The 22,563-nt window shown below is 32.4% G+C and overlaps 1 protein-coding gene across 1 annotated transcript in view; it reads right to left on the bottom strand.

The window, feature by feature from the left end:
- Positions 1-1,471: 1,471 nt before the first annotated feature.
- LOC117176200 (calcium-binding mitochondrial carrier protein SCaMC-2) overlaps positions 1,472-22,563 on the bottom strand; it is a 113,310-nt gene continuing 92,218 nt past the window's right edge. The window contains exons 5-9 of the mRNA XM_033366313.1: positions 9,417-9,575; positions 4,800-5,060; positions 4,430-4,597; positions 4,095-4,346; positions 1,472-1,601 (exon numbers count right to left, since the gene is read on the bottom strand). Coding sequence (XP_033222204.1) covers positions 1,569-1,601; positions 4,095-4,346; positions 4,430-4,597; positions 4,800-5,060; positions 9,417-9,575 — 873 coding nt within the window. The 3' untranslated portion in view covers positions 1,472-1,568. The remainder of the gene's footprint in view (positions 1,602-4,094; positions 4,347-4,429; positions 4,598-4,799; positions 5,061-9,416; positions 9,576-22,563) is intronic.

Below are 22,563 nucleotides of genomic sequence, written 5' to 3'. Positions count from 1 at the left end.
CCTAAACTAACATGGCGATCGGGCTGAAACTATAGCTACAAGCTATCTAAGGATGGTACTATAGAACGCCATCTCAAGGTAGGCCTAGTGGCGCCATCTCTTAGTCAGGCCGGAAACTTATCAATCCACCCTCGTATTACACCTCAAGAAACCCCAATCTGAGAGGATTTCGAGGTTTTCCGAAGCCGAGGGAATATATCCACTCACAACCCATGCAGCATATTTTTTAGCGCCAAAGCCAGATGGTAGTTACAGATTTATATTAAACTTAAAAGATTTTAATAGGTTTGTACTTACACAACACTTCAAGATGGAAGATATCCGGACAGCAATAAACATTCTCGAAGATAGAGATTTTATGTGTGGCATTGATTTAAAAGATGCGTATTTCACGATACCAGTTAGTCCCGAACATAGAAAATATCTCAAGATTATTTACAATGGTATTTTACTTCAGTTCACGGTTCTACCTTTTGGTTTGAGTACATGTCCTTATATTTACAGTAAAATAATGAAACCAGTATTATCGTTTTTTAGGGAGAAAGAGATTCGTATAACGAGCTATTTAGATGATTTTCTTATTTTTGGCCGATCAAAGCCAGAATTTAGTACTAAAAAGGAATTAGTAAAAAACACATTGATTAATCTTTGATTTGGAACTTTGGTCGCAGCTTGCCCTGCAGTTAAATCGGGTTGGCTTTATTATAAAGAACTAGAGAGGATAAAATGGTTGCCTTAAAGGATCTGTTTTGGTGGGACCAGGCAATTTTAACGGCTTTTAATAACATTCGTAAATTCAAATTTGACAAAGAGATTTTCTCGGATGCCTCAAACATTGGATGGGGAGCTGTTTGCGATGATCAGAGTACCCATGGGGCTTGGAATGCCCAAGAAAGATCGCGTCATATAAATTTTTTAGAATTACTAGCAGATTTTTTTTGCCCTTAAGTGTTTCGTTAAAGATGATCGGAATTGCCAGATCCTATTAAGGATTGATAACATTGTAGCAATTTCATACATTAATAAGATGGGGGGAATTAAGTTCACACATTTAAATAGCATTGCCAGATCCATATGGAAATGGTGCATAGAAAGCAACATTTGAATTTTTGCAGAATATGTAGCTTCGAAAGAAAATCCAGCAGATGAGGGATCTAGAATTTCAAACGTTGACACGGAATGGGAAATTGCCGATTACGTTTTTAAACGCATTGTAAGAAAATTTGGCAATCCCGACATTGATCTTTTTGCAACTAGGGTAAATAGGAAATGTAAAGTATTTTGCTCATGGGAAGGGGACCCAGAAGCGTATGCTGTTAATGCTTTCACCGTAAATTGGTCAAATTTTTTTTGGTATGCATTTCCCCCATTTTCCTTGATAACAAACATTTTTAAGAAAATCCGAGTGGATAAGGCTTTAGGTATCATAGTTGTGTTATACTGGACCAGTCAACCATGGTATCCTAGTTTTCAAGAGATGTTAAGAGGAAATCCGTTAATTTTCGAACCTTCTAAATCGTTATTAATATCTCCTTGTAGAACCCGAGAGCATCCACTGTGCGATCAGCTCACTTTGATTGCAGGAATCGTATCGGAGAAACCTACAGAAGAAGAGGATTAGATGAACCTTCGATTGAGATCATATTAAATTCTTCATCAGAGAACACATATAAGCAATATACTCCGGCTTTGTAAAAAATGGTGTTTCTTCTGTACTTCTAATAATCAAGATATTTTTAATGGGAACGTAAACCTTATGTTGAAATTTTTGACGAATCAGGTTAATGGCGGGGCACAGTATGGTACATTAAATAACATGAGAGCAGCAATTTCTTTATTGTTTATTAACGAGCTCTCTAACAATAAAGAAATTAATCGTTTCTTTAAAGGTGTTTTTCGACTAAGGCCATCTCAACCAAAATACAGCAATACTTGGGATGTAAATGTTGTTTTAAAAGAGCTAGAAGCCTGGTTTCCATTAGAATCTTTAACGCTAGAAAGGCTAACATTTAAATTATCAATGTTGCTGGCACTGGGTACAGGATTTAGAGTACAATCTTTATCGTTGTTAAAGCTAGAAGGGATACAAATATCCTCGGAGGATGTACAATTAAGAATTTTCGATTTAGTTCAGACTTCGAGACCAGGAGCGAACCAACCGTATGCTTTTTTAGCGTTTTTTCCTACTAGACCTCAAGTTTGCATTGCAAAAACTATCATTCACTATATTGATTATACGAAAATAATGAGGAAGGATAAACAGGCATTATTTTTTACCATAAAAAAGCACCACAAGGAGGCAACATCGCAGACCATCAGAAGATGGCTTAAATCGGTATTAAAAATTTGTAAAATAGATGAGCATTTTACAAGTCACTCTACGAGACACGCTTCTACTTCCAAAGCTTTTCAAAAAGGTCTCAGTATAAATGTTATAAAACAGGCGGCGGGTTGGTCGCACGAATCTAATGTTTTTGCAAACTTTTATAATCGTCAAATAAATAATGTACAAACAACCTTTGCTGAAAGTGTTTTTATTGATTAATAAGGTTGCAATCATTTGTAACTTACTTGCACTAATGATCTAATTATAAATGAAGTTTCTAAATATATTATTTGGTAATATCAGTGATTTTTACTCTAAACATCTACATATAGTTAATCTCTGAAGAACAAGGAACGATGGATAATTGAAGATCAAACGAACTTACAAGTGAAGTTCGATCATAATTATCCGAGTTCCTTGTTCGAAGAGATTAACGACCCTCCCTTTATTACTAATTAGATAATAAGTAATATCCCACCCATTTTACAATCAACGTGCCTTTGACTCTGAACTTTAATGATCCACCGAACCTGCACGACAAGGGATATAGGTTTCGTTTTTAGTTGCGAGATACACTGAAAAATGGTGTCATCTGGTGTCGGAGGACCGAACTACATATTGTTAATCTCTTCGAACAAGAAACTCGGATAATTATGATCGAACTTCACTTGTAAGTTCGTTTGATCTTCAATTTTACCAGTGTTAGATTCCCTAGGCTTTTTTCTAAAAATAATAAAGATTTTGTCTTAAAAAACTGGGAAATGATTATAGCCATGGTAACGGACGTCCCCGGACTCTTTTTTGTAGGTTAATTAAAAAAAAATTTTTTTATGAATTTGATGTGTTTTTATATTTTGGGTTTATGTGTGTTACAATTCTCTCCCATAGGTATTCTCATGGACACAGGAAACAAGGGACTAGGCATGCCATTGCGGGGGTGATGCAATGAGGTGGGAGGTCCGCCACCATTTAATGTCCCGCGACAAACATGGCAGCGCCCAAATGTTTATATTTTCATGCACAGTTTGTCGGCAAAAATGCTAGTGCGCATAATCAAAAGGTACATCGTAAGATGGCGGCTCTCCCCACTCCCGTGGATTCAACCCCGCTCGCAAAGTTAGGATGGCATGCCTAGTCCCGTGTTTCCTATGTCCATGGTTATTCTTAAGTGCTACCATGGACATAGGAAACACGGGATTCGGTATGCCATCCTAACTTGGGTGAGCGGGGTTGAATGCACGGGGGGGGGGGGGGGGGGGGGGGGGGGGGGGGGGGGGGGGAATTCCATGAGTGGGGAGAGCCGCCATCTTACGATGTGCCTTTTAATTATGCACACGAGCATTTTTTCCGACAAACTGTGCATGAAAATATAAACAAGTCCCTTGTTTCCTGTATCCATGAGTGCTACCGACAGCATCGGCACAGCAGAGACCTACATTATCGGGATGACAGCTGAAATCGATCCTAACCTCAAAATAGTGAACATGCATAACATGTGTATTTAGCACAATAATTTTTTATTGTTATTATCTCTAAAAAAAGAGAACGGGGGCGTCTGTTATAATATTTTACAACATCTCCAAATTCAGTTTTTACACATTTTCATTTTGGTGAAAAAAGCCGAGGGAACTGAGCCCGATTTACCACAAGACGAACTATCACATGTCCTTAATTTCGTTCAAATCCCTGCCTTTAACCACCAACGTACCTTCAATCTGGGTTAATTTAAAGTTTAAAAAAAGAATTAAATCTCTTAAGAAGGACTTACTTTTAAAAAGTTGGGCGTCAGACCTCGATACAAGCCTCTAAATCCTTCTCTGTGAAGAATGTCTTTAATGACTCCGACCATATTAGGAGAACTTGCAGGCGCGACCTGAGCTTGCAACCGCGTCCTGACTAGAGCTAGCGGATACGAACAAACCTGCCCCGCTGTACTCGATGCTGTTCCACATAAAAGCACTAACCAAACTGAAGGGTGTTCGTTTTTGTTGTGCGTCCTTATATAATTATTTTTCAGCGTCTGTGACCAAAATAAAACGACAGTTATCTAAGAGCAAAGACACGTTTATTTCATCTTTATATCATTTTTCTTTCAACACTCACCTCATACACAGCCAAATCTATCCCTGCATAGGGAAGAATTCCAATTAAATTGGGAACGTAGCCTCTGTAAAAACTTCTCAGACCTGCCTGACTGTATATCTTCCTTGCAGCATCCATAATTCCAGAAAACTCTCCCGTTTTCCTTAGCGCCAATCTCGTCTTCATGACCTGCAATTAAGAACGTTCAGTTTTGAAATGTAACAACACAGTCAGGTTTTATTTATTTGACTCAATTTCTAAGATTCGTAAATTTCGACTTTTTATATTTTAATCAATTTGTGATCGAAATATAAATGCCATTTAAATTTCTAGAATTTCCTACATTTTTCAATTTAGAGATGTTGCGTATGAATATAAAACAAATAAATACCTCAAGTGGATAAATGATAGACTGACTGAATCCACCAGCAAAAGAACCAGCGATAAACCTTTCGTAAATATTCAGTTCTCTATTATTATTGTGATCCTTTATTTTTCTTTTCACTTGCTCGTAAGCAGCGAATTTTAGGGCAGATTCTGGTCCTATTTTAAGTACATTAATTCCGTTTCCTCTCCAGTAACTTGTGATACCACCTTCTTGAAGCATATATTTACTGCAACTGAGTATGTTGCAATTACGCGTCCCATGCACCTGGAAAACCCGTAATTTTTACATTCACATCAGAGAAGGTATTATATTTGTGTAAAATCCCCCCCCCCCCCGTTTTTGTCAAATGTCCACGTTCCGAAACCTTCTGAATCTGAAAAATAGGTTTTTACGAATTTATCTGTCTGTATGTCTGTATGCATGTCTGTCTGTCTGTGAGCACGATAACTTTTGGAAAAATGAATGTATTATATTGGTCTTTGGTACATTCTTTTAGTGCCCTAAACTAAAGGCTAAGTTTTTTAGTCAACCATTTTGGATAAAAATACAAAAAGTGAGCGCATTTGGAATATTTTTGACCACTTTTTTCAAGATTCAAAAATTCTCAGTACGGATATTCATAGTATTCAGAAAGACGAACACTTTATCATAATGAATTTTTTTTTATGAAACCAAAAATGACCAGACTTAAGGCATTTGCAAAATTCCAAAAAACTCACGAAAATTGACATTTTAAACCAAATAACGCACGATAGGAAAAAAAAGTCAAGACTAGAAAAATGTTGCCTTTTGAATTCCCTACAAGATTATCATAACAAGTTTTTTAATTTTCTTGAAAAATCGAAAATTCAAATTTTGATAGCATAAAAAATAATGGAAAATCAAAAATTACACTTTGCGGTCAAACTATACAAAAAGAGCATTTGAAAACGATATAAAATTTGTTATTAATCACTTTTTTATAGGATGCGCAGTTTTTGTGTTAATCGTAAAAAACATCATTAACCGTAAAAAAATCTGCCCGCTGCGTGGGTACATTCTCATCACAACATTTCGTCTCGTGTGGGGGTTAAAAATTTTTTAAAAAATTTTTTTCATGCTATTTTTTACGATTAAAATAAAAACAGAATGATCAAAAAATTATTTACGAAATTACGAAACAAGGGAGGAAACAGAGCGATTGCAACGAGTGTGAAATTTGCTGCCTGAGCAAAGCGAGGGCTACATTCACACGAGGTGCGATCGTTGGGTTACATTTATAGTCGTAATGCAGACAATTTTTCATAGCAAATCTATTGAAAATTTCTAGTTCAGGTATCTTTAGATCCCACCTTTCTACCTACCTGCCAGTGTACTCCAGAGTTGAAAGAGAATATTTCAACCCTAGGGACGCAAACACCGTCTTTTAGCCGCTCTACATGTATCGAAACTCGAAGACAAAATGTTTCAACCCTAGGGATGGAAACACCGTGTTTCAACCCGCTCTATCAGGTACCGAATTTGAAGTTTCAATAGAGGCGCTATGAAAAATTAATTCATTTTTACATTCTCATCAGAGAACTTATTAGATTTGTGTAACATTTGACTCCCCCCCCCCACACTCCAGTTTTTGTCAAATGTCCATGTTTTGAGAACCTCTAAATCCAAAAAACAGGTTTTTACGAATGTGTATGTCTGTTTGTATATATGTATGTATGCCTGTGAGTACGATAACTGCTGAAAAATGAATATATTAGATTGACCTTTGGTACACTCTTTTAGTGTCCTGTTTTTCATTATTTTTGTTGTGTGATCAAAATGTGAATTATCGATTTTTCAAAAAAATTGAAAAAGGTGTGATGACAGTCTTGCAGGGGAAAAAGGAGGCCTCAAGTAATACACACATCTAATACGTTCTCGTAATACTCCTTAGAAACAGTTTTTCCCTTTCTCCAATGACCTTTTTTTAGTAGTCGCCACCAGTATTGGGTCCTCGGCCCACATTGCAGACGGTATGTTCAAAACCACCTACAGGTCACAAACCTTAACCAAATCAAACAAAATTTAGCCAGAAATATTCGTAAACGAATTTTAAAGAGACTCACCAAGCCACATTTTTAAAAATAATCTGTTTAAACAAATAGTTCAAACAATTTTTTTTTACAAATCTAATGTCAAACTTGAAATTAGCACACGAAAAACACCCTTTAGTTAACATATGTTGCATTTGTATTATTATTCATTTTCTTATAGACGTTAAAAACCTTATTAAGATTTAATATAAATTACGCAAAATTAATTATTTAGTCATATCGTTGTAACAAATTGTATTTTAAATATAAAATATACTGCTTCGGAAATACTGTTTCCAGTAGAATTAGATTTTTGAATTTATTTTGCAAACAAATTAAAATTAGCAATAATTTATTTAAACAATATTTGTAAACAAATTTATTTTTCAGAACCAATGTCAAATTTAAAATCAGCTATGCCTCAAGCTCTTTATATTCTATATGGTTTATCTAGTTCATGACCCGAAATCTTATATTTACGAAAGTGTTATACAATTAAGTTTAAAAAAAACTTGATTTCGCCATATTTTTTAAAAATGTTTAAACAAATTATTTTTAAAAAATTGGCTTCTTGAGTTTTTTCTTTTAATTCAATTACAAACATTTCTGGCTGAATTTTGTTTGATTTGTTTAAGATTTGCGAACTGTAGGTGGTTTTTAACATTCCGTCCCCAATGTAGGTCGCGCCCCTGGGTAACAAGTCCACCACTGAATGCATTTTATGAATTGTAATAATATAACATTCATGGAAATGATATACAATTGCAGGGACAAACTCGAGTACGAAGCACGAGATACGTGATGAGAATGTGTTCGTTAAAGTCAAAGGAGATTTAATAAAAGAGAATTCACAACCACCAAATTACTGTTGGGGTAACATTTTCCAAGTGTCTCCGCCTACAATCTTGATGTCACTAATCTTATTTAAACTTTGCCAGATATCAGTGCCAGTGGATCTTTTTAAATTCTGTAAAGACGGGTTATCAAGTTACAGGAGCCCGATTTTTCGATGATTCACCCCGACCGCTAACCTTCAATTGTGCATAACTCCTGATAAACTGATCAAATTTCACATTTTTATGAGGGTTTTGGAAAGGTATTTTAAAATAGTTTGCAATAAAAATAAATCATTAAATAATAAAAAATTATTTCATCTTGATTTTTGTTTTTAAAAAACGTTTTTGAGTTTTTCTCCAAATTCGGCATTTTTGAAATCTTTTTCTTAATTATTTTTATTTTATTTTCTCTTTTATATATCTGGAGAACGATTTAGCCATTTTCAATATCACATTTTTAATACGGTTCCATTGTAGGAAAACGATAGTAAATAATAAATTAATAAGCTATTTTGATAGACGGTTCTGCTGGCCTGTTATATTTCCAGATGGTATTTGATGAGTCTATTTGCCTCCAATGTTTTGGGGAGTGTTTTTGTGTTAATCTCTTTGTCTATAAAAATTTGAAGTGCTTTTCGGTGTAAATCTCCTTGCCTTTCACATTTCGGGGTCTTTTTTTATATGAGTCCCCTTCCCGCACAACTTTTTCGGTCTTCTTTTCGCAATTTCTGTACGAACTCTCTCTTCGGAAAAATGGCATACTGTGGAGATAATGAATAATTCTTTAAAGTCAGAGTCTATTCTATAGAGGGTATAAAAGAGTGGTATTTTTGTGTACCCGATATATTCTGTGAGATTAATACGAAAAAAAACCCAAAACATTGGAGGCAAATGGATCGTTTTCCCACAATGGAACTGTATTGAAAATTTAATATAGAAAATAACTAAATCGTTCTCCAGATACATAAAAGTGAAAATAAAATAAAAAATTTTGTTACACGTAAACAGAAAAATCATTTTTAAGTATTAGTACCACTGAGACACAACGGCACGCCCAGGAGCGCTCGAGCTAGTTGGCGCGGGGCACCCGCGCTCGTACTACCTCCTACAACTCAATTAATAATTTCGATCCCATATTCGTTTTGGTATGCGATTCAAGAGAAAAAATCAAGCTTTTTTTCTAGACTAATTAAAAAAAAAAGATCAAAAATGCCGATTTTGGAGAAAAACTCAAAAACTTTTTTTAAAATGAAAAATCAAGATGAAATAATTTATTCATTGTTTAATGATTATTTTTATTGTAAATTTCATTAAAATATCTCTTCAAAACCCCATAAAAAGGTGAAATTTTATAAGTTCATCAGGAGTTATGTACAATTAAATGTTAGCGGTCGGGGTAAATCATCGAAAATTTTGGCAACTGTATCTTGACAACCCGCTGTACTAGGTGTGTCCCCTTTACAGAATTTAAAGAGGTCCACTTGCACTACAATTTGGCAAAGTTTGAATAAGATTGGCGACATTAAAATTTTAGGCGGAGACACTTGGCAAATTTTACCCCTGTTGTCGATAACCTTTAGCTTTAGAAAGCCTGTGCACAAGGGTGGGGAATATACAAAGACCAGGCGTGTAGCGCGAGGTAAATAGATTATCGAACGCGAAAATCAACAGTCGCGCTTAAACTTGCTAACGATTGAAGCGATTAAAGTTTGTTCAAAATAATCCCTTTTTACCTGCAAGTAAACCTTTATCCGGTCCAAAGGTGCTGTGCAGGATCTTGAAACAGCACCAGCGATTCCACCGGCAAGTAAATGTCTCCACCACATACCGGAAATCATTTCACTATTTGTGAAATCATCAGGAACTCCGATGTCTTCCCCAATGTCCATGTACTAAAATCGTAAGCAAGAAACAATTTCAATTAACGAGAGGTTGTAAATTATTTGACTTACAAAAATTAAGGAAATTACTCGACTATTCACACACCTTTCATTATTTCAGACATTTTCTCTTTGGAAAGAGTCAGGGAATAATATTCTCTAATTCTATTCCATTCACCTGCATTTTTCTTTTTCCTTTTCATCACTGGTGACCACTTTGGTAGGTATCCGTTTGAACTAAGGCGCAACTGAACTAAAGCCCATTTGAACTAAAACAGTTGAATAACGCTGAATATTTTTGGCCTGTAGAAAAAGAGAAGATAGATGGGATGTTAGCTACTTTAAATGGTATAGTTAATTTCAACTCGTGGCGTTATGTGGCGCGGCGTGTACAATCCTTGTTGATTAAATTTAAATCTTGTGATAGTGGTAGGCAGTGAAAATAGAAAATAAGGGAACTTGAGCTCATCAGTAATATTATTATTTTCGAAAATAATTAATAAATTGTCAAGGGTAAGTAAGAATAAAAGTTTAAATAATGAAATTAGTTAATATTAACAATATTCGAAAATGGTATACAAATTTGAAGAATGTATTAAAATTGAAAGAATTTCAAATAATATTGTGTCGAACCTTTAGATTTTATAACTATTCTGAAAATGTGATAAATATAAATGCTTTCTGATTGAAAACATTCAAAATCGTAGAACTAAAACTCAAAGCGCTAAAAATTAAAGTCTTATTAATGAATCAATCATTCTGGTCTCGAAATAGTTTTGAGGATAGATTCAGAAAAATCATTTTTCGCATAAACAACTCTCTTTCATTAACTATTCTTTTATTACAATTTTTATGAGCCCAAATGATTAATATTTTCATTCGTTGTGAAATTTCTTTCATCTTTCTGAAATATTTACAATCTCAAATATTTATATTCTTTTAAAAATGTTTAAAAATCTTTCTTAAATCCTTTGCAAGGCTTAAAATCTCTGAAATAGTTTTAAATACTTTACAATATTTTAAAAATAATTTAAATCTTTGTCAAGCCATTTCAAAATATTTCCAATCTTTCTGAAATCACGATGAAATTTTATTATTCTTTTGAAATCTTGGAAATATTTTGGAATATATAAAATAATTGCAAAATACTTAAAATCTTTCAAAGCTTTTAAAATAATTTTTGATACATGAAATATTTCTTGAATCTTTTCCAATATTTTTAATCTTTGCAAAATCCTTTTAATGTTTACATTCGTTGTGAAATGTTTTAAATGATTGTGACATTTTCTTTATGTTTTTGAAATATGTAATATGTGAAATATTTATAACTGTTTGCATATATTTTTAATCTTTGTAAAGGTATATTCTAGTGTATTTAAAATCTTTGTGAAATCATTCAGAATCGTTCTGAAATCTTGTTCAATACTTGAAATACTTTGTAATATAAGTTCTTTCAATATGGTGTACGCTAGAGTGGTCCAAAAATGCATCGTTAATTTTTTTTTCACTCTAGAGGGCAAGACACCCCCCCCCCCCAAGTTTACATTTTCGGAGAAGGAAAATCCTAATTTTTTGTTTTTCGAAATTCGAATATTAACACGTGCACCGGGCTCTTCAAAATCCCATTTAATTAACATGGGAAAATTTACAATTTTCGAAAAATTGAACTCATGTAACAGGGTTTCATCGAAACGAGCCAAGTTTTTTAGGTATTTAAGAGAAGTGGCTACGAATTAAAATCATACTATTAACTTTCATTTACAACCAACCCCCACCCTCTTCGCAGCACTATAAATGACCCAAAAATAAACAAACTACATGTTTACGTATTATTGTAACTTTTTAACTATTTCCGTCGTCTTTTTCATACAAATATTCACAAATGGACAATTTGAATATTTACCATGACTTTCTAAACAATTTTCAATTGTTCAAACAAATGTAAATTATTTAAACAATCATTTATTCCCCAAAAATGTAAAAAAATAATAGTATTCTCTGAGTGAAACGTAATTAATTGTCATTCTTTAGAGCAGTAAATTTTTCTAAAAACTCATAATTATTAAAATAATTATTTATTCTCTATTTTCAATATTTCTAAAAACTGAGACAGATATATCAGTTTTCTTTTTAAATTAGTATCATATGCTACGTTTTGTTAAATAATTTCATAATTTCCATACATTTTTTTTAATGTTTGATCAATTTATATTTGTTTAAACAATCTATATTTGCTCAAGCAGTTTTTTTCGATGGCAAGAAAAGGGAAATTAAATAAAACACATAAAATTAGTTTTCTGACTGTATCGCGTATAGAAAGAATACGTACACCACTTTTTAATTGTTTATTAAATATAATTTGTTTCAATAATTACTTTTCCAAAAATACTTTTAAAATCGTAATTGTTCTGTTTCTTCTATTTTATTTCATTTTTTTAGTTATCGAAAAATAAGTCCTTGATCAAATAAAATTTTTTTCAACAAATAAAAATTTGTTAAACATTATAAGAAATGTATCAAAATTATCTAATTATTCAACAAAAAGTAGCATAGGATACCAGTTTGAAAAAGTGGACATCTCTGGATTCATTTTTAGATATTTTGAAAATAAACAATAATTAATTGTTTAAATAATTACATCATGTTTTAAGAAAAATTTACTACAAAAAATGACAAACAATTACATTTCAATCAGAAAATACGATTATTTTTTACATTTTGTGGGAATTAATAATTGTTTAATTGTTAAAGAAGTTATGGTATATATTAAAATTGTCCATTAGTAAATATTTGTATAAAAAAGACGACGGAAATTTCTAAAAAGTTACAATAATACGTTAAAATTTAATTTTCTTATTTTTGGGTCATATTTGGGGCGCCTCGGGGAGGTTGGTGCTGGGTTGGAAATGAAAGTTATTCGTATGGTTTTATTTTGTAGGAACTCCTCTTAAATCCCTAAAAAAAACTTGGCTCGTTTCGATGAAACCTTGGAACATGAGTTCAATTTTTCGAAAATTGTAAACTTTCCCATGTTAATTAAATGGGATTTTGAAGAACCTGGTGCACGTGTTAATATTCGAATTTCGAAAAACAAAAAATTAGGATTTTCCTTCTCCGAAAATGTAAACTGGGGGGGGGGGGGGGGGGGGGGGGGGGGGGATCTTGCCCTCTAGAGTGAAAAAAAATTTGCGATGCACTTTTGGACCACCAATGTGTACACCATATTGAAAGAACATATATTACAAAGTATTTCAAGTATTGAAAAAGATTTCAGAACCATTCCGAATGATTTCACAAAGATTTTAAATATACTAGCATTTACCTTTACAAAGATTAAAAATATATGCAAATAGTTATAAATATTTCACATATTACATATTTCAAAAAGATAAAGAAAATGTCCAAATCATTTAAAACATTTCACAACGAATGAAAACATTAAAATGATTTTGCAAAGATTAAAAATATAGGAAAAGATTCAAGAAATATTTCATGTATCAAAAATTGTTTCAAAAGCTTTGAAAGATTTTAAGTATTTTGCAATGATTTTATATATTCCAAAATATTTTCAAAATTCCAAAAGAATAATAAAATTTCATCGTGATTTCAGAAAGATTGGAAATATTTTGAAATGGTTTGACAAAGATTTAAATTATTTTAAAAATATTGTAAAGGATTTCAAACTCTTTCAGAGACTTTACAGCTTGCAAAATATATGAGAAAGATTTAAAAAATTTTTTTAAATAATTGAAATATTTGAGATTACAAATTTTTCAGAAAGATGAAAGAAATTTTACAACGAATGAAAATATTAATCATTTGGGCTCATAAAAATTATAATAAAACAATAGTTAATGAAAGAGTGTTCTTTGCGCGAAAAATTATTTGTCTGAATCTAACTTCAAAACTATTTCGAGACCAGAATGATTGATTCATTAACAAGACTTTTATATTTAGCGTTTCAAGTTTTAATTCTACGATTTTTAATGTTTTCAATCAGAAAGCATTTATAATTATCACGTTTTCAGAATAGTTATAAAATCTAAAGGTTCGACACAATATTATTTGAAATTCTTTCAATTTTAATACATTTATCAAATTTTTACACCATTTTTGAATATTGTTAATATTGACTAATTATATTATTTAAAATTTTATTCTTACGTACCCTTGACAATTTATTAATTAAGTATTTTCGAAAATAATAATATGACTGATGAGCACAAGTTTCCTTATTTTCTATTTTCACAGCCTATTACAAGATTTAAATTTAATCAACAAGGATTGCACACGCCGCGCAACATAACGCCACGATTAGAAATTAACTATACCATTTAAAGTAACTAACATCCCATCTATCTTCTCTTTTTCGACAGGCCAAAAATATTAAGAGTTATTCAACTGTTTCAGTTCAAATGGGCTTTAGTTCAATTGCGCCTTAGTTCAAATGGATCCAACCATCGCTTTGGACAGTTTTGACATTTGATCGAGAAAAAATCGATTATCGTTTGTCTTTTGATATTTAATATATCGATGGGTTTTAAGGATAATAGGCTATCGTTTCGTTATCGTTCAAAATTAGGCTAGCTCCATTTTGTATGAAACTTAGTAAACACGTAGAAGTGTTAAAAGAAATAAAAATCTTTTAAATTTTCTTGTTTTGAAAGTTATAGGAGCCTAAATTACATTACAAACTGTAATACGAAATACTGGAGTTTTGAATTCGTAGGAAATGTTTCAAAAATAATAGGTTATTTATTCCTCCTGAAAACTTTTAGCTAAATGAAGTTAGCCTAATTCTTATCCGTAGCGGAAAGATAGGCTAATATTCGTAGAACCCACCAATATGCTCTAAATGATATTGCATAAAAAACTTATAGAAATTTGTGCACATAACACTGATACTGATGATCTATTGTTGAGTAAAGTAAATATGTATAAGAATTAAATTGCAATTGTTTGATGACTATTTTCTTTGAGTGAAACGCTATTAATCTTCTATTAATTAAAATTGATATTTAATCGCCAGATACATTTTTTTCGATGTAAAACTTTCAACAAGTATAAAAATATCAAAAATTAATTTTTTAAATCAAATTTTTGCCTTGTTGAGAAATTTCTGAATTTCGGATGTGTATAAGATCGGGCTTTTAAAATTAAAAAAAAAAATAAAAAACCCTATTGGTTCTTGTTCATATCTTTATCAATCATTTGCGAGAGTGCCAACTTGATTTTAAAAGGAGTATAGGGCCATGTCAAACTTAAACAATTCCTACTCCACCGGAATTTTTTTTAGATTCTCAAAAAAAAATTTTTTTGCATTTATACAAATTTAGGACCATAGGGACTTGTATTTAATTTTTCAGATTTTTAACTCGATATCTAGTTTCGTGTGAAAGTTAGTTGATCCAAAAGGAATTTCGATAAGGTAAGATATTGGGAAGTATGACATAGCTTTAACGGTCTACAGAGAGACATATGCTCAGCAATCATCGCTATCTCCTGGCTTTCATAAAACTGCCTTTAAACGGATTCCTATATTACGTTCAATTGTAAGCCACTAATATGACCTTGCAAAAAAGAAAAAATCTCAGGTATTTTCTTAGAAATAAAGGGTCACAGTACAGAACTAGATATCTAAAAAATGAGCATTGTTCAGAGGAGCGAAAAAGCATTCTGGAAAATCGAAATTACTATTAAAGATGAAACAAAAGTCGACTCCAAAGCTGAGGTGTTGCTGAATAAGAAATATTTGATCCAAAACAATCATTGTGTTATGATCAAATCAAAATTGAAGATCGTGATATAGGAGCGTTCACTTACCACCTTGATCAAAAAGTTTTAGGACTTTATTTTCAAAATCAAAAATACAAGTTTATTTATCATAATCAATATTGTTCCCTTCAAAGTACTCCAGTTTTTCCAATGTTTCGAGGATCCAATCCTCGAAACATTTTTTATAATCGGTTTGCGGTATAACCATCAGAGCCATCTACGATTTTTCCGTGACCTCATCTCGGAAGATGTAACGTGTTCCGCGGAGCGGTTTCATGAGTCGACCGAATAGGATAAGTCGCAGGGAGCCAAATCATGTGAATTCGGTGGTTGTTGGATGGCATTCGTTTCGTTTTTAGCCAAATCCTCACGGATAACGATGACATTGTGCAAAGTCGATGACATTTTTTAGTTGTGAATAATCGAAACCACACACAAAGATAGATGTACACAATACGGTGTCACTTCAACAAATTTCAAGCTATCAAATAACAAAAAAAGAAGAATTGAATTCGGCCGAACGAGAGCGCCACTCGGTGACTCCTAAAGCTTTTTGATCAAGGTGGTATGATGTCACGCATCGAGGGGCAGGGGGTTCTTATCAAGCGTGACAAATCGTGACATATGGGGGGATGAGTCATTCTGCGCGTGATGTCACGGAGGGTTTTCTTGTTTTTAATTGAAAACCTGAAAGGATTAAGTCCATATACTCGTATATCCTATCTGTTTGATGTGTTCTTTGAGAAGAATAAAAAAGTTTTTGAAAATATTTGAAAAGATTCCGAAAAGTATTTTATAATTATTTTTAAAAATGTGAAAGTGGAGGTAAAAGAACGTGACGTAATATTATAGGTGGGGTCTCGTTAATTCGTGACTGAGAGTGGCAAGGGGTGGGGGGGGGGGGGGGGGGGGGGCAGCTTGAAATAAAGCGTGACATCATATGTGAACGCTCCCGATCACAATATGCATTTATTTTTTAAAGAATTTTTAATGCAATAAAATTATTTGCGATAAAAATGTTGGTTATGTAGTTCTGTATTAGCACCCATCAAATATTAATCGTTTGAAAAGAGACACAATCATAAAAGCTCAGACAGTCAAACCATTAAAGCAAATTAAACCGGGTTAAGTTCAAAGTTTATTAATTCTAACATTAAAGTCCAAATTTAATTAATTTTGAATTTTTTTTCTTAAAGGATTTAATGAAATTTAGTAATATAATAAAAATCCAAAATTACTTAATTCGAAAGATGTTAGTGATTCTGATTTGACAAACTCTCTTTTTGCAATTTAGAAAATTTAAAATTATTTTTAACCTAATCTGAATCCTGAATAAGTAATCTAAGGTACCAAAAAAATCCCATATCGAACCAAAAATTCTTGGAATAAATAAAATTGTTGAATACAATGTCTTCAATAATATGAAAACTATTTCATCATTGCAGATGTCAAGCATGCTACACATAGAAAACAATTTTTCTGTTGTATAGGATTACTGCATACCAATCTGTCTTCTTTTTATCAGTTATATATTATATTTTATATTAAATCATCGACATAACCCCCCTTTCGATTAAAATAGGACAATTCTTCATTTGAATGTTGTACTTATTTTTGCTGAGACGTCTTTTATAATTGAAAACGAAATTTCTTCTCTTTTCTATATTGTTATTATCCCTCTCAATAATTATAAAAACGTTTAAAAATATTTTTAAATCTTTAGCATTTTAAAATATTTTTTTATGTGTGTCGAAGAAAAATTTCCGACCTCGTCTTGCTCAGTGTTGATTTAAAGAATGTCTAAAATACTCGTTTGTCTGTAAGCAATCATAAGAAACCATATAATAACGCTACCGTTCAATTAGTTTCATGTCTACCAGTGCAAACAGTGGAATTAAGTTATTTTTCAGTACTGTTTAATTTTCAGAAGTAAAAGACCCTATAAAAAAACAGCTCCATTGTAAATATTTTCAAAAAGACAGAATTAAAAGAAATTATAAGTATTATCTTCCATAAATAAGAGAACTTCGGTCCTCTTAATGAAAAATGTTGACTACAAAATTCCGAAGAAAAATGCGCCGACATATAAAATACCGGAGTTCTTAGTTCAAACCCAGACTAACGTGGATTGTTTCTCGTTTTTCTAAAAAAACTCAAAGTGAACTCCAAAAATACTTTTTGGGCTTTTAATCTAACAATTCGAAGTTAGAAACTAATATTTCTTAATGATTTTGAAACGACGGTATAATTGAATGAACATGAGACATCTATAAGAGAAAACATCAATTTCATAAATATTGAAAAAATCGTACATTTATATGACTATGGTGCAAATATGACATTGGTACTTAACTTTACGTAAATTTCAAGAAAAAGGTCACTGTCGATATTATCCAAGGAATCCATTTTTGCAGTGCTTCTTAAAAATGATCTGTCTAAAAAGCGATACTGTTAAGCGTCGACGAGATTGAACGAAAAAATGAAATGCGACCGTAAAAGAAGAAAAATTCTTTTTATTTTCTAATAATGAATCGAGTGGAAGAGTCACAATGTTACTGACGACACTAGCCAGACAAGGGACGTTCTAAGCTTCCGCTATAAAAGAAGTGCAGTCCAGGCAAAATGCCAATGCATTATTTGGTGCCTGGCCCAATGTCAGGTCTAAATATTTTATTCGGCCAAAGTTCTTCCCTGTATCTTTTTTCACTTAATTACTAGCTAGGTCATTGTATAATGTATTTTACTACTCAGGCCGCGAGCGGCATTATATTAGAAAAAGTACATAAATTCCAAGAATTATAAGATGTTTAATTTATTTTTAATTAACGAGAAAAGTTCATTGGTATTGCGTATGTTAGGATCAAATGACTGCATGTGCACTGCTCTCAGCCAACCTAACTATCTAACATAAAAGGAAGAAGAGTCGTAGACAGTACACAGTAAAAAAGTTCGTTAAGCAGTTTCGCGATAATAACAAATATTGATAAAACCTACAATGCCTATTGTACATGAGCAATTACATATTCAAAGCAGAAAATAAAAAATAATTAAAATCAGCCTTTATAATTATTCATTTACATAAACAAAAATAATTTACAAATACTGATAACTATAAACGATTTCCGATATAAATTCAGAAAATAAAGCATGCTCTAATTAAAAGATAATTGAATTGAACAATGTAAACCAGATCAGATGAGAATTTATCGTTTAGATCGAGATATAGAATTGTAATATAGGAATAATTGGAAGCATTTTGATGATTCCCGATGATGATAAAAAATCTTCGTAAGCTCCGATTTTGAAAAGAATCGGTTTTTAATTTCAAGAAATCGAAATACCCAATTCTTCTCGAAAAACGAAGCGAGATCTAAGACAAAGTTAAAAGAAAAACTATCATAATTAAAATTATAATTCTTAATTATTTAAATTAAAAAATGAATGTTTAACATTTAAAAGTACACAGTTAAAAATTTCAATAGGAATTTTTAAAGCCGTCACAAAAGCTTTATGCAGAAAAAATTTCTAAATTTTCCTAAACTGTAGAAATTTCAGAAACGGTTACAGTATGACGCTTCAGTCACATATTTTAGAAAATTCTGTTACAGTTTAGGAATTTTCTGTTACTGTAGCTGAAAATTTCAAGGGGTTACAAATTTTGTTCATGTCATTCATTTTAATATAAAATATGTAGTCTATATTTGTCCTGAGAATATAAATAGTATGAAAATATGAGTAAATTTAATTAAAACCACTTCTTATGTATCTAAGTTATATTAGTACCTTATACATCCATTGCATCAAATATATCTTCAAAACATATATTTTATGATAAGAATCAGTAGCGTAGCCAGGATTTGACAAGGGGGGGGGGGGGTTCATGCCTGAACAGAAAGTGAGGTACTACTTACAGGGAAAATTTAGGGTAATATAGCAAGACATACAATTTCTAAATATCATATTTAGTATTATATTATTCCTATTTAAACATTAACTTTTAAAATGTTTATTTAGTATTGTACTTAGTCTAATAATAACAATAATATTAATAATGAGAGTTTAATGTATTATAGTATTATTTTATATTCCAAAGTTTTTAATTACATAACAAATAATACGGCAATATTAACTACATTTGCTATTCGGCTAGTTCAGTGTAAAAAAAATTTTCCAAAGAAATTTGATAGACATTAAATGATCCAATATCATTGAGAAATACATTAGCGTCTGTATAAACATTTTCTGAATTTTCCCATTGAAATTTTCCTCATTGATTGATTGAGCACGCGGTTTTTTCGTTGCGTCGTTCCACACGGCAGTGCCATCAGTTCGCTTGCATGACATTGTATTGCGTACTTTATAAAATGAGATTATTTTCATTTTTAAATATTGAGTATTTTGACATGTCCGTCTGTTTTGCTGGTGTTCACTCTACTGATCCTTCTCGACACATTCCCTATGACTGACAGTTTAAAAGTTCCACTCTCAAGCAAACAGAACACTTTTCTGATTTCCTTTTAAATCTATTTGATCAAACTATGTGCCGAGAAACTCATTTGCGAAAATGGGTACTAATTTCATTTTACAATGAGTACCACAGATGAACTGCCGTTTATGCTCTTCTATAATCTGCGAGAAACTTTGATTTAAGCGTTTAGGAAAATAGATTCAAAATGCTAGCTTTTATTGCGCTTTCGTTATGTGAAGATTTTCTATAGAAATATCTTCAGGCTTCAAGTTTACATTATTGTGGTTCACATTTTCTGTTTCAGAAATAAATAGTTTCATTAGGGTTCTGGAAAATTTCTATCAGGGAGACACCACATTACCTGTGAGAGTGGCGGGGAAGTAGTTTAGAAAGGTATATCGGATAAACGGAGAACTGAGACGGTATACATAAAGGAAGTAGATATGCTTCTTCCATCGTCAGGGGGGGGGGGGTCTAACACCCCCCTTGGCTACACCACTGATAAGAATTTCCTTTTCACATTTGATTCATTGATATATATGACTTCGCTCGTATACAGTCTTAGTATAATTTATATTTTCAAGACAAATATACATTGCAAATTTATATTAAAATTAACGAACTAAGCAATATCCGTTCCTTGATCTATATTGTGAATCAATAAATGAGAGCAATGAGAGAGAGAATTATTAAAAATTAATCTTAACTTGTCTAGCCAGAAGAGTGTCATTTGACGTAAATAGCAGACTCATCATCCAGCTAAAACCTGGATCAAATCATTTCAATATTGAATTATTCCACATAGGAAATATAGGTTTACTTCATCGTTCTGTACGTTGGCACAACTTTTTGCATTTCATTGCCGCCGATTAGCACTGAACAACCATCCTATGATCCAACGAACCCTGCTTTGTCTGCTACGAATGCGACTTAGAAGCGAGGAGTGCGCATGTAACTGCGCACTTCTTTCGGCTACGATAACTTATATTTCTGTGAACATTTAGGAATTTTAGGATACTATTCGTAATTGTAAGATACCGTCTTTGAAGTTTAATGCAAATTTAGTATAAAAGTTCCTGAATTTCGTTTTAGGCACCCGTAAATTTCAGTTACTTTAGTATCTTAAATGTGTCGGTATTTTCTGAGCATTTCAACAAGTAGACTGCGCATTTCTTAACTGTAATGTAAGATCAGACAGAACACAAGCGTTTTACCCAAAAGAAATACTTGCATTAACGAAAATGTGTTCCTATAGTAAAGTTCGTGGTGCAGACGCTTTTTCTAAAATATCTCCGTTTAACCCAAAGGTCACTAATATATCTTTTTAGTTTGGACGGCAAAGTACATCCTTTGCTTTTCTAATTAAAATATGCGTATATAAGACAAGATATGTATAAGAAAAAATTTAATTTATTATTAAAACAAAAATTTAACTTTTTCAAGAAAACGAACTGAGATAAAAAATTATTAAGGGGATCTATTTGTAGCAATCTTTTAAAGGAACAATTTTTCTACCTGTAAGGTAGAGCTGTAAGGCACATCCCAGATAAAAAATCAAGAAAACATACTTGGTGTTTGCACCTTTGGCTTAAACTTATTTAAGCGGATTAACATATTTAATGTAGATCGTAATTTAAGACCGCGGCCTGAATATTTAGCCCAAGAGTATAAATTGAAAATAAAAATTCCAAAAATAAATGAATCCATCTGACGTTTAATCTCTATCAAATTAAAAATTTGTTTTAGCTATCTTTTCCGAAAACGATAGCTTTTTCAAGTAAGAAAGTTTTGTTGCCAAATAATTTCAGTATCGAGAAAAAAATATAAAAGATCTCTATAGAATCCACCATGCGAGTACGAAAATATATTAATACTACGCTTTAATCTTGTTTGCCGCGTGCAATTGACGCTGATTGTCGCAAAGGCAGGAGCAGACGAATAGAAAGCTCTGGCAAGTTCAAGATACGTTCTCTGATGAATCATATATGCCCATAAGCCTCTTTTTATTACACACACATCCGGAAAAGCCAGCTATTATTGAAGTATCTACGTAACATATGCCGTAACATAGGCCTATTCTCACCATTTGGCTAGTCGTCCCGAAATTTGGTTTGACTAGCCTATTATCACTATTTGGCCAGTAGTTCCGAAAATTATGTATTTTTTTAAATTTTACTCCTTTTGAGTTAGCCAAAGATTATCAAAACTGCTAGTTGTCTCTAGAAAAAAGTCAGAAACGAATAAAACTAAAAGTTGGGTTATGTTTTAGAAAATGTCCTTTAAGCTGTAACTCATCCAAATCAATTTCTTTATTTGCTCTGTGTCACCATAGGCTTTTCGTTCGAAACATCCCTATGATTTCTGCGCGCTTGAATTGGATCTTACTTTTATCATTTGAAGCTCGATCAAACTATAACATTTTTTAAATAAGGGGATAGGCGGCCTTGTGTCTAATCATAGAAATAATTTAAGGTCATATCCCCTATCCCCTTTCCAACGCTCCATGAGGGGAAGCAATGCACCCCTCTGATTGGTCACAGAAATAATGTAAGATCACAACCCTAACCCTTTTCCAACGCCTCGTGGAGGGCACGAAGGCACCCTGTGACTGGTCACAGAGATAATTTAAGATAACACCCCTGCCCTTTTTCCATAGCCTCGTGGGACGCACCCCGGTGACTGGTCACAGAAATTATGTAAGATCACACCCCTGCCCCTTTTCCAACGCCTCGTGGGGGCGGGGATGCACCCCTGTGT

Source organism: Belonocnema kinseyi, chromosome 7 (genome assembly GCF_010883055.1).
Source record: "Belonocnema kinseyi isolate 2016_QV_RU_SX_M_011 chromosome 7, B_treatae_v1, whole genome shotgun sequence".
Classification (NCBI taxonomy): domain Eukaryota; kingdom Metazoa; phylum Arthropoda; class Insecta; order Hymenoptera; family Cynipidae; genus Belonocnema; species Belonocnema kinseyi.
Note: the sequence above shows the minus strand (reverse complement) of the source record. Positions and strands in the feature narration are given on the sequence as shown.